General features: G+C 45.9%; 1 protein-coding gene across 1 annotated transcript in view; it reads left to right on the forward strand.

The window, feature by feature from the left end:
- Window positions 1-8,806, forward strand: part of LOC140201980 (uncharacterized) — a 49,611-nt gene extending 40,805 nt beyond the window's left edge. Inside the window, exons 3-4 of the mRNA XM_072266846.1 lie at window positions 2,351-2,843; window positions 5,310-8,806. Of these exons, the coding sequence (XP_072122947.1) occupies window positions 2,351-2,843; window positions 5,310-5,815 (999 nt within the window). The 3' untranslated portion in view covers window positions 5,816-8,806. The remainder of the gene's footprint in view (window positions 1-2,350; window positions 2,844-5,309) is intronic.
- The last annotated feature ends 4,385 nt before the right edge of the window (window positions 8,807-13,191 follow it).

Consider the following 13,191-nt stretch of genomic DNA (forward strand, 5'->3'; position numbering starts at 1 on the left):
TTTAATTCTTGCACTCAAGCCTTCTTTCCCTTTCTGATGTCAGACATCATCCTATTTTCTCTCTGATACCCCATCCTCTGAAGAGGGGCAGTGAAGGCAGCAATTGTTGTGATTATTGAAGATATTAGTAGGGTGTGGATTGGGTGTAAGGCACTGCCTTTCACTCTTTCAGAAATCCCATCCTGTGAATGGGGGGGGCTGCAGCACTGCGATCAATGTGGTTCTCTGAAATGTGACTAGGGTTTGGGACAACATATTCTCAGAACTAATGAAATTGGAACAATTGTTTCCCAGGCACGGATAATCTTCCCCGGAAAACTCAGACTCTATGTCCCACATATTGGCAGCACTTCCAGAAACCTTTGAATGCATGGCTAGCCTCCTAAAAATAACAAGACCTAACCAGGGACGACCTTTTTATACTTCCTCACTTCATCTTTACCTTTGTCTGTCTGCCTCTCACTGCCAGCTCCCACTCGTCCCCAACACCAGGGTACCAAAGATCAGCTCTTGTCCTGAGCTCTAATCCTCAGCTCTGCGTTGTGGTCAGTGAGGAGGGTGACGTGCACTGTGGTTTCCTGGGAAAGCGTATTTTGAAGCGATAACTGAGAACTGGAATGCTATTTAGCAGATTTTGCAGCTCTGGTGGCTAAAGTCATGTTTACCGTTAAATGTGCACGTACACACGTGCACAAGTGAGATAAGAAAACTTACTTGCACCATTGCAGACACATAGCCTCAGATAAGCCCCATTCAAAAACATAAATTAAACATTTTTACAAAAACACCGTTAGACCACAATGACCACAATAGTGCAAAGCGATCAACGTGCACAAAGATTTCCTAAACTACAGTGATTAGAGTTTTGAAGTTTGGTTCAAGAACTGAAAGGTAGATGGGAAGTACCAGCTCATGAACCTGGTAGTGTGTGGCATCAGGCTTCTGTACGTCCCGCCCAGTGGTAGCTGTGAAAAGATGGCATAACCTAGGTGGTGGGGATCTTTGATGATGGATGTCCATATCCTGAGATTCCTCAAAATTTTCACGCAAGTTCATAGGGTGGTTAAGAAGGCGTATGGTGTAAAAAAGAAGGCATCCGTTAGTCTTGTGAGACCATAGATCTGCGCCTGGAAAGTCTTCACTCTCCAGGGCGCAGGCCTGGGCAAGGTTGTATGGAAGACCAGCAGTAGCCCATGCTGCAAGTCTCCCCTCTCCACGACACCAATGTTGTCCAAGGGAAGGGCATTAGGACCCATACAGCTTGGCACCAGTGCCATCGCACAACAATGTGTGATTAAGTGCCTTGCTCAAGGACACAACCGTTCCTTCAGCTGGGGCTCAAACTCACGACCTTCAGGTTGCTAGTCCAATGCCTTAACCACTTGGCCATGTGCCCACACGTATGGTGTATTCACCTTCTTAAGTCGGGGAATTGGGTTCAAGAACTGTGAAGTAATGTTGGAGTTCTATAAAACTGTGGTTACAAAACATTTGGAGTATCGTATTCAGTTCTGGTCACCCCATTATAGGAGCATTGTCAAAACTTTAGAGAAGGTGCTGAAGAGATTTACCAGGATGATGGCATGAACATCAATTTCTCAAACTTCCAGTGATGCCCCCTCAACCATTTTTCATCCCCTTTTTCCTCTGTCATGTTATCTCCTCCCCCCCCCCGGCAAAATTTTCTTTCTTCCATGGCCTTCTGTCTCTTTCACCAATCAACTTCCTAGCTCTTTGCTCCATCCCTCTCCCCGCCATCCCCAAGTTTCACATATACCCACCCCCGCCTTACAAACCTACCCCTCAGCTTTTTTTCCAACAGTCCTGCCGGAGGGTTTCGGCCCGAAATGTCGATTGTGCTTTTTTCCATAGATGCAGCCTGGCCTGTTGAGTTCCTCCAGCACTTTGTGTGTGTTTCTCAGATTTCCAGCATCTGCAGATTTTCTCTTGCTTGTGATTTGTTTACCAGGATGCTGTCTGGATTAGAGAGCATGCCTTATAAAGATAGGCTGAGCAAGATGGAGCTTTACTCTTTGGGGTGAAAGAGGATGAAAGGCAACTTGATAGTGGTGTACAAGATGATGAGGCATAGATCGAGTGGCTAGACAAAGACCTTTTCCCAGGGCGGTAGTACCTAATATCAGAATGCATAATTTTAAGCTGACCAGAAGAAAGTATAGGGAAATGTCAGAGCTAAGTTTTTTTTTCACAGATATATGCCTGCATGAACACACTGCTGGGGCTGCTGGTGGAGGCAGACACATTTGGGACATTTAAGCTGTAGTGTTCTAGGTTCTATTTTTGGTGCTGAGTTCTTGCTGAGTGGTGTTAATTGCTTCTCGTGTTCTAGGCTGAACCTAAAGGCTCAATGGAGGATTACAGGAGGAACTTTGAAGAGGCCACTCTGCACCAGTTCCTCAGAGGCATCTCTTCCCTGTTATCTGTGCTGGAGCTCGCGGTCAGCGCGCCGTCTGAGGAACTCAACAGCTCATTGTGCGAGGAGATCGAGGATAAGGCCAAGGAGGCACAGAGGGAGATCCTGGCTGCAGAGGAGGCTGCCAGCAACATTGTCAGTCTCATTGATACAGGCTGTGAGAAGCTGACGTCTCAGCAAGGCAAGCTGAGCAGGAGGCAAGAAGAGCTCCAGGCAGGCTTGGAGGACACACAGGAGCTACTGGCTGGCTTGGCTGATCAGCGGAAGCGGCTCAAAGGGCAGGTCCAAAGTGCCAACGTGTCACTCAGGCAGGCAAAGCAGACCCTGGCAATGGCCAGGGCCAAACTGGGTGAGAAGCGGACTGGGAGAGACATCGGTATTGGGCTGACATTTGTTATCCCATGTATTGGTAAGTGGGAGCACTTGGCAATGCAAATGTTCATATTTCCAAAAGGGGTAAGCTGTTAAGAATCTTTGTAACACACACAAAATTCAGGAGGAACTCAGCAGGTCAACATCCATGGAGAGAAATAAACAGTCGATGTTTCAAGCCTAGACCCTTCATCAGGACTCTATGTTCATATTGAGTGACAAATTACAGAAAGCAGCATTTATTTAGGTTGCACTGGATTGGTAAGACCAAATCTGGATTACTGGGTGCAGCTTTTGTGTTCTTCTTTCATGGAGGACAAAATTGCAGAGAGGAAAGGAAGGGGCTCCTCCTCCTTCCCTTACATCCATGGTGCACTCTCCTTCCCCATCAGATCCTCGCTCCTTCAGCCCTTTACCTCGTCCACGTATCACTCTCCAGCTTCTCACCCCCCCCCCCCCCGCCACACATCTCCCTGGTCTCACCCATCCCACCTTCTTATTCTGGCTTCTATTCCTTTCCGGTCCCAATGAAGGGGTCTCAACAAGAAACATCCAATGTTCATTCCCTTCCATAGTTGCTGCGTGGCCTGCTGACTCCTCCAGCATTTTATTTGTGTTGCTCCACTGTTAAGAGTCTATGTAGCACTCAGAGCTCTCCTGGTCCCCACTGAGCCCATTCTCCTCACATTTCCCAAAACTCCCTGCAGATTGTAGCCTTCACCTTCACACTAGAGGCAAAGAACAATGAACAATTAACCCCTGGACTTTCATGACTTTGGTCAAATGGGGAAATAGAAGACTCTGGAGGAAACCTATTGGTCACACGGAGAATGTGTAAACTACTCCCTGGCAGTGCCCAAGGAGAAGATTGAAGCAGATGTACCAACTACACAAACATGCACCCCAAACCCTTGTGTGGTGAACAGTCACTATTCAGGCAGAGTGATTTAGATTCAGATTCAGATTCAAATTCAAACTGAGATTCAGTTTATTTATCACATATACACGGAACCATACTACTGCATGCGATTGCACACCGTCCGTACCTGCAGTCTCACTGCAACACATTGGAACATAGACACAGAACAGTATAGCACAGGGACAGATCCTTTGGCCCATCTTGTCTTCACTGACTATGATACCAAATTACATTAATCTTATTTGCTTGCGCATGATGCATACCCCTCCAATACCTGCATATTCCTGTAGTGTCGAACATGAATTCCACTATGTTATCTGCTCCATTTTCACCCCGCCAACATTCTGCAGGCACCTACCTATCTGTGTAAAAATAGGACCCACACATCTCCTTTAAACTTCCCCGCTCTCATTTAAAAGATATGCTCACTGAGGTTGGGTGAGATCAGAACTACAGGCTATGGGTGAAGGGTGAAAGGTAAAACGTTTAAGGAGAATATGAGGGAGACCCTTTTCACTCAGAGTGCAGAATGAGACGTCAGTGGAAGTGATGGAAGCAGGTTCGATCTCAGAATTTTAGGTACATTTGGTTAATACATTATTGTGAGGTGCATAATGGGCTTTGGACCAGGTGCAGGGATTAGGCAGAATAACAGTTCAGCACGGATTAGATGGGCCGAAGGGTCTATTTCTGTGCCGCAATTCTCTATGGCTCTATGGTTCTACTGGAATTTCTCGTCCCTCTTGTATAGGTCACTCCTTCCAGAAAAGGGTCCAATGGTCCAAGAACTTGAAATTGGTGCAATGATGCTTCCTTGCATCGACCTTCCCAGCACAAAGCATCACATTTGCAAGAAAAATAACAATTATTTGCAATGTTTCTAGAAAAAAATTTACTCGGCACAACTCGTCATATTCCTCTGAACTCTTCCTTCAAGGGCATTTGTCCAAATGTTTTTTCTATGGAGAGAGAGAGGTACTTTGTACTTCTTCCCTTCCCTCCACCTTTTTATTCTGGCTTCTTACGCTTTCCTTACCAGTCCTGATGGATGGTCTCATCCTGAAATGTCGACAAACCTGAATCTCATTCAGAAGCTGTATCACAAAACGCTGGAGGAGCTCAGCAGGTCAGACAGCTTCAATGGACAGGAATGAATAGAGACGCAGATTCGTTTATCACACGTACATCGAAACGTGCAGTGAAATGCATCACTTGTGTTAATGAACAACACACCCAAGGATGTTCTGGGGTAGCCCGCAAGTGTGGGCACAAATTCCACCACAGACATATCATGCTCGCCCATGCCCGGCAGCACAACACATAACACAACAAACGCCCCAGATATGCAATCCTCCAACCGCTTGACAGGCTGTGGTAGGTCTCGGGTTGTCTCAGACTCTCAGACATCGGGCCTTTGACTTTCCCGGTGGACTCATTAATCACAGCACGCTGGGATAGAGAGCTGAAGGATCAAGTTGCTTATAAGTCAGACGTGGACTAGGAGGTGGTGAGGGCAAGGGGAGACAAGTGGGTTCAGCAGCAATAAAGGAACAACCTCCAACGCTGTAGTGTGTCTTCTTGCAGGGATCCCCATGGCGGTGTCCTTTGAGAAGGAGCGGGTGTTCAGGAAGTCGGAAGTGGAGGCAGCCTCGAAGGAGCTTGCGCAGATGGTGGCGGGCATCAAGAAGGACGAGGAGGAGCTGGCTCGGATCGAGGAGCGGGCACCGGAACTGGAGAAGGAGGCGGAGAAGGCGGCTGAGGCACTGAGCAAGGTGAAGGGAGAGTTGCTAGAGCTCAAGCAGATGCGCATTTCGCTGGCTGACGCACAGTGCCAACTCAAGAGCTGCACCCAGTACCTGTCCACCCTCCACGGACATGTGAAGGTGCTGGAAACCCAGAGCCAGCACCTGTATAGCCTGGGCCCGGTCATACCCCTGGTCGTCATGGCTTGCGAACAAGTCCAGGAGAGGGTGCCAGGCAACGAGTTCCTGCTGATGGCACCGCAAGCCCGCTCAGTCCTCCACACTCTGGGGAGCACGTTACCCAGACTGAAGGAAAGGAACAAGGCACAAACGGAGGGCCACTTCTGAGACAACGCGCCCAGCAGTAACTACCAAGTGCAAACTTCTCACCCCTGCCCACCCAGATGCCGCCTAGCCCTCTGAGTGGAACACACAGTCCACAGAACATAGAACAGTGCAGCACACTATGTCTTTTAGCCCAGAAGGGCGTGCTGACCTTTTAATCTACTCTGAGATCAATCTAATACTTCACTCCTACAGACCTCTCCATTTTGCTAACGTCAATGTCCCTTTTTCACAAAATCTAAAATTACCCTCATATATCTGCATCTACCACCACCCAGGCAGTGTTCCCGGTACCTACCACTCTGTGTGTAAAGTACCTACCTCTGACATCACCCTCTCCCCACCCCACGCTTTCATTCTATCACCTTAAAATTGTGCCTTCTCGTATTAGTCATAGAAACATACAAAACCTACAGAAAAGTACAGGCCCTTCGGCCCACAATACTGTGCCAAACATGTACTTACATTAGAAATTACCTAGAGTACTCTATTTTTCTAAGCTCCAAGTACCTATCCAGTAGTCTTTTAAAAGACCCTATCATATCCTCCTCCACCAGCGTCACTGGAGCCCATTCCACGCACTCACCACTCTCTGCATAAAAACTGACCCCTGACATCTCCTCTGTACCTACTTCCAAGCACCTTAAAAATGTGCCCTCTCGTGCTAGCTATTTCAGCCCTGGGAAAAAGCCTCTGGCTATCCACATGATCAATGCCTCTTGTCATCTTTTACACCTCTATCAGGTCACCTCTCATCCTCTGCCGCTCCAAGGAGAAACGGCCGAGTTCAGTCAACCTATTCTCATAAGGCATGTTCCCCAATCCAGGCAACATCCTTGCAAATCTCCTCTGCAGCCTTTCTGTTTCCATATCCTTCTTGTATTGAGGTGACCAGAACTGATCACAGTACTCCAAGTGGGGTCAGACCAGGGCCCTATATAGGTGTAACATTACCTCTCGGCTCTTAAACTCAATCTCACGGTAGATGAAGACCTACCAAAATGAATCACCTCACATTTATCTGTGTTGAACTCCATCTGCCACTTCTCAGCCCAGTTTTGCATCCTATGGATGTCCCACTGTAACCTCTGACAGCCCTCCACACTATCCACAACACCCCCAACCTTTGTGTCATCAGCAAATTTACTAATCCATTCCTCCACTTCCTCATCCAGGTCATTTATAAAAATCACGAAGCGAGGGGGGTCCCAGAACAGATCCCTGAGGTACACCACTGGTCACTGACCTCCATGCAAAATATGACCAATCCACAACTACTCTTTGCCTTCTGTGGGCAAGCCAGTTCTGGATCCACAAAGCAATGTCCCCCCGATCCCATGCGTCCTTACTTTCTCAATAAGCCTTGCATGGGGTACCTTATCAAATGCCTTGCTGAAATCTATGTACACTACATCTACTGCTCTACCCTCATCAAAGTGTTTAGTCATATCCTCAAAAAATGTAAGCAGGCTCGTAAGCACGACCTGCCTTTGACAAAACACGCTGACTATTCCTAATCCTACGCTTGTCATTTTCACTTTGTGAAGAAGTCTTTGGATGTCCATTCAATCTACGCTTCTTATGATCTTGTACATTTCAATCAATTCACATTTTATCATCCTCTGCTCCAAAGCAAAAAAGCCCTATCTTGCTCAATTTATCTTCATAAAACTGCCCCTTAATCCAGGTAGCATCCTGTTAAATCTCCTCTGCATGTTTTCTAAAGCTTCCACGTGCTTCCAGATTAAAGACAATATTCCATGTGTGCTTGAACTGCAGTTTTAGAGATCTGCAGCATTATCTCGCAGCTCTTGAACTTAACTCCTGAGTAATGAAGGCTACCACATCATGTCCATTTTCTCCAGCATCTTTCTGTTCCGGTACAGTTTGTTGCTGTATGCTTGCTCACTCATTACTCTGTACACACCCCTCAGACAGATCGGCTGAAATTAACAAGAAGTGACTCCTACTCCCTCTCAGGTGGACCAACATCATAGACCCTCCTGGACAGCACCTATTTCAGATAATCCCTTTGCTGTCCTCCCGTGCCCCCCCCCCCCTCCCCACCACCACCACACACACACACATCTCTTCTCTGTTCTGAAGAAGGGCCTTCGACTAGAAACATTATCGGTTTCCTAACCTGCTGGGTGTTTCCAACAATCTCCATCTTCTGAAGGAAAATGAACTTTCTAAGATAGCAACTCATATTAGAAACATAGAAACATAGAAAATAGGTGCAGGAGTAGGCCACTTGGCCCTTTGAGCCTGCACCGCCATTTATTATGATCATGGCTGATCATCCAACTCAGAACCCCGCCCCAGCCTTCCCTCCATACCCCATGATCCCCGTAGCCACAAGGGCCATATCTAACTCCCTCTTAAATATAGCCAATGAACTGGCCTCAACTGTTTCCTGTGGCAGAGAATTCCACAGATTCACCACTCTCTGTGTGAAGAAGTTTTCCTAATCTCGGTCCTAAAAGGCTTCCCCTTCATCCTCAAACTGTGACCCCTTGTTATGGACTTCCCAACATCGGGAACAATCTTCCTGCATCTAGCCTGTCCAATCCCTTTAGGATTTTATACGTTTCAATCAGATCCCCCCTCAATCTTCTAAATTCCAACGAGTACAAGCCCAGTTCATCCAGTCTTTCTTCATATGAAAGTCCTGCCATCCCAGGAATCAATCTGGTGAACCTTCTTTGTACTCCCTCTATGGCAAGGATGTCTTTCCTCAGATTAGGGGACCAAAACTGCACACAATACTCCAGGTGTGGTCTTACCAAGGCCTTGTACAACTGCAGTAGTACCTCCCTGCTCCTGTACTCGAATCCTCTCGCTATAAATGCCAGCATACCATTTGCCTTTTTCTTCGCCTGCTGTACCTGCATGCCCACTTTCAATGACTGGTGTATAATGACACCCAGGTCTCGTTGCATCTCCCCTTTTCCTAATCGGCCACCATTCAGATAATAATCTGTTTTCCTATTTTTGCCACCAAAGTGGATAACTTCACATTTATCCACATTAAATTGCATCTGCCATGAATTTGCCCACTCACCCAACCTATCCAAGTCACTCTGCATCCTCTTAACATCCTCCTCACAGCTAACACTGCCACCCAGCTTCATGTCATCCGCAAACTTCGAGATGCTGCATTTAATTCCCTCATCCAAGTCATTAATATATATTGTAAACAACTGGGGTCCCAGCACTGAGCCTTGCGGTACCCCACTAGTCACTGCCTGCCATTCTGAAAAGGTCCCGTTTATTCCCACTCTTTGCTTCCTGTCTGCTAACCAATTCTCCATCCACATCAATACCTTATCCCCAATTCCGTGTGCTTTAAGTTTGCACACTAATCTCCTGTGTGGGACCTTGTCAAAAGCCTTTTGAAAATCCAAATATACCACATCCACTGGTTCTCCCCTATCCACTCTACTAGTTACATCCTCAAAAAATTCTATGAGGTTCGTCAGACATAATTTTCCTTTCACAAATCCATGCTGACTTTGTCCGATGATTTCACCGCTTTCCAAATGTGCTGTTATCACATCTTTGATAACTGACTCCAGCAGTTTCCCCACCACCGACATTAGGCTAACCGGTCTATAATTCCCCGGTTTCTCTCTCCCTCCTTTTTTTAAAAAGTGGGGTTACATTAGCCACCCTCCAATCCTCAGGAACTAGTCCAGAATCTAACGAGTTTTGAATAATTATCACTAATGCATCCACTATTTCTTGGGCTACTTCCTTAAGCACTCTAGGATGCAGACCATCTGGCCCTGGGGATTTATCTGCCTTCAATCCCTTCAATGTACCTAACACCACTTCCCTACTAACATGTATTTCGCTCAGTTCCTCAATCTCACTGGACCCTCTGTCCCCTACTATCTCTGAAAGATTATTTATGTCCTCCTCAGTGAAGACAGAACCAAAGTAATTATTCAATTGGTCTGCCATGTCCTTGCTCCCCATAATCAATTCACCTGTTTCTGTCTGTAAGGGACCTACATTTGTCTTTACCAGTCTTTTCCCTTTTACATATCTATAAAAGCTTTTACAGTCAGTTTTTATGTTCCCTGCCAGTTTTCTCTCATAATCTTTTTTCCCCTTCCTAATTAAGCCCTTTGTCCTCCTCTGCTGAACTCTGAATTTCTCCCAGTCCTCAGGTGAGCCACTTTCTCTGGCTAACTTGCATGCTTCTTCTTTGGAATTGATACTATCCCTAATTTCTCTTGTCAGCTACGGGTGCACTACCTTCCTTGATTTATTCTTTTGCCAAACTGGGATGAACATTTGTTGCAGTTCATCCATGCAACCTTTAAATGCTTGCCATTGCATATCCACCGTCAATCCTTTAAGTGTCATTTGCCAGTCTATCTTAGCTAATTCACGTCTCATACCTTCAAAGTTACCCCTCTTTAAGTTCAGAACCTTTGTTTCTGAATTAACTATGTCACTCTCCATCTTAATGAAGAATTCCACCATATTATAGTCACTCTTACCCAAGGGGCCTCTCACGACAAGATTGCTAATTAACCCTTCCTCATTGCTCAAAACTCAGTCCAGAATAGCCTGCTCTCTAGTTGGTTCCTCGACATGTTGGTTCAAAAAACCATCCCGCATACATTCCAAGAAATCCTCTTCCTCAGCACCTTTACGAATTTGGTTCACCCAATCTACATGTAGATTGAAGTCACCCATTATAACTGCTGTTCCTTTATTGCACACATTTCTAATTTCCTGTTTAATACCATCTCCGACCTCACTACTACTGTTAGGTGGCCTGTACACAACTCGCACCAGCGTCTTCTGCCCCTTAGTGTTACGCAGCTCTACCCATATCGATTCCACATCCTCCCGGCTTATGTCCTTCCTTTCTATTGCGTTAATCTCTTCTTTAACCAGCAACGCCACCCCACCTCCCCTTCCTTCATGTCTATCCCTCCTGAATATTGAATATCCCTGAACGTTGAGCTCCCATCCTTGGTCACCCTGGAGCCATGTCTCTGTGATTCCAACTATATATTGTAACTTGAAATTAGGGGGATGTATTAAGGGATTGCAGGATAGAGATACCTCTCTGCCCTACAGGTCACTCTTGGGTAATATATAGCAGCTGCTTTGGCCCACTCAGTGCCACATGAAGCCGAGGAATCAGGTGGTGGATGGTGGTATGAACAGCTGGTGCTTATCCTGGTTATGCGAACACTGACACCAGGCAGGCAATCTCTGAAGAGTATTGATAATGGGGCCACCTGTCTTGTAAAGACACTGCCCAGAAGAAAGCAATGGCAAACCAGTACTGTAGAAATATTTGCCAAGAGCATTCATGGCCAACAGGTGGAAGACAATGATCGCTCACGTCATATGACATGGCACATAATGATGATGATTAAGGGCTAATGAAGTTATTGTGTAAATCACCAGGTCGACCCCAGTGGTATAAAGAACTGAAGAAGACCATTCATCACATTATGTCTGTGCTGCTAATTGGAATCTCTAAAATTATTTACATATGTGCTCTTCAGCTAGACTTTCTTTTTTAAGTATTTGTCCAATTTCCCCTTGGAAGTCACTCAGCTACACCCTGGATGAAGCTGGTACTTGTTTATCCTGCACACGCACCCATTATCAAGAAAATCCTGTTGGGACAGATATCTGGTGCAAGTGAATGGGAGCACAGACGGGATGTGGGAATATTCACACTTAGTATATCATATGGGGATCTTAACCCAACTATTACCAATGAAAACTGATGGAATGGCGAGAACCCAGAACAAGGATGACCACGAAGAGAGTGAGGAGTCTGAGGTCACGATGGGACTGTTGACATCAATATGCAAAGATGCAATTCAGCAGCATTACAGGAACGGAGTATCATGTTAGCAGCATTCATAAGAAAAACGAATGAAACAAATTATGCACCAAGGGAGAACATAAAGGGAATAAGGATAGAGCTCATTTTAGTGCAAAGTGTTCAATGTATTGCAAACCTGTAGTGACTAGGGTTCAACCAAATGGTTAAAAGAAAGTAGCTGGTCAGGACTATGGTCATATGGGATGTTAGACTTATGCACCTGTAATGAAAATATTTTAAAATTTGTTCCATTCTTTTTCTGGTTCAGCAAGAGACATTCGCGTATGTATTCGCAAACAAAGGATGCATTATACCGGTGTTAAACTGCAAGGAATTACTTTAATGGAATTATCTAAAATCTGTGATGCAAAATGAAACCAAATAGTCCATGACGTGGCAGTACAGAGAGAAAACTATTATTTATTCACTGAATGGGCTGATCAGCAGAATGCCCAAGGGATTTGCAGACACAAAACTTTTCATGCATCTTTCTTTCCCCTCTCTCCTCTCCCCTTGTCTCTTTCACCAACCCTTAGAACTACCATTACCTATTAGCCAGCCTAAGAATATATTTCCTTCTGCATAAAAAATTGACTCCCTTTCTATACCCAACTAAATACATACCAGTAGACCTTTCCAATAAGGGGCCATTTGTTGCCGGGGCCTGCAGAGTAATCTCAACTTCTTTAGATCTATTCATTTTCGCTAACCCTTAAGATTTATACTCCTCTTACTTTCTCAAAATAATCTGACTCCAGGCTAATGCTATTTTGCTGGAAAGAGTTCCATTTTAATTTAGCAGATAGCAAGGAGGAAGAACATTTAAATCTTTATTCAGAGTACCCCTGCCAGATGATATCTGCAAGAAGGTATCACAATCCAAACTATGGGTATCTTGGATGATTTTATTTATTTTATTTAGAGATGTAGCATGAAACAGGTCCTCCTGGCCCAACGAGCCCTGGCGCCCAGCATTTATCCCGAGCCAAATCACAGGACAGTTTACAATGACCAATTAACCCTCTAACTGTGGGAGCAAACTGCAGCATCCCGAGGAAACCCATAAGCTCACGGGAAGAACGTACAAGCTTCCTTATTGTTTGTGCAGCTTTGGGGCAGGGGGATGAAGGCACCGAGGCCAGTGAAGGTTGTTGGTGTTGGTCAGTGGGGATAGCGGGTGATTTAGGAGTTGGTGAAGAGTTGGGAAGGGCAGTTTGATGGAGGTGCAGTGAGCTTACTATGGGGGTGGGAGCAGGATGAGGTCAGTGGGATGAAGGAGTGATTCATGGGAAGGTAATGATGTGGGAGGACGGTCTGTGGGTGAAGGGCTAGGATGGGTTTGGAAAGGAGGATGTTGGTGGGTGTGAGGTCACAATGGGGTACGGATTGTTATTGCCCTGTTTCCAAGACTGTCTTACTCCTGGCTTTTGGGGAATCAGCAAATGCCGTGCCTGGCTGTGGGGCTCTTCCACTCCCTTTCCGGTGGGCAGTGCCTGTTGATAAGAACAGGAGC

This window comes from Mobula birostris, chromosome 8, assembly GCF_030028105.1.
Source record: "Mobula birostris isolate sMobBir1 chromosome 8, sMobBir1.hap1, whole genome shotgun sequence".
Lineage (NCBI taxonomy): Eukaryota > Metazoa > Chordata > Chondrichthyes > Myliobatiformes > Myliobatidae > Mobula > Mobula birostris.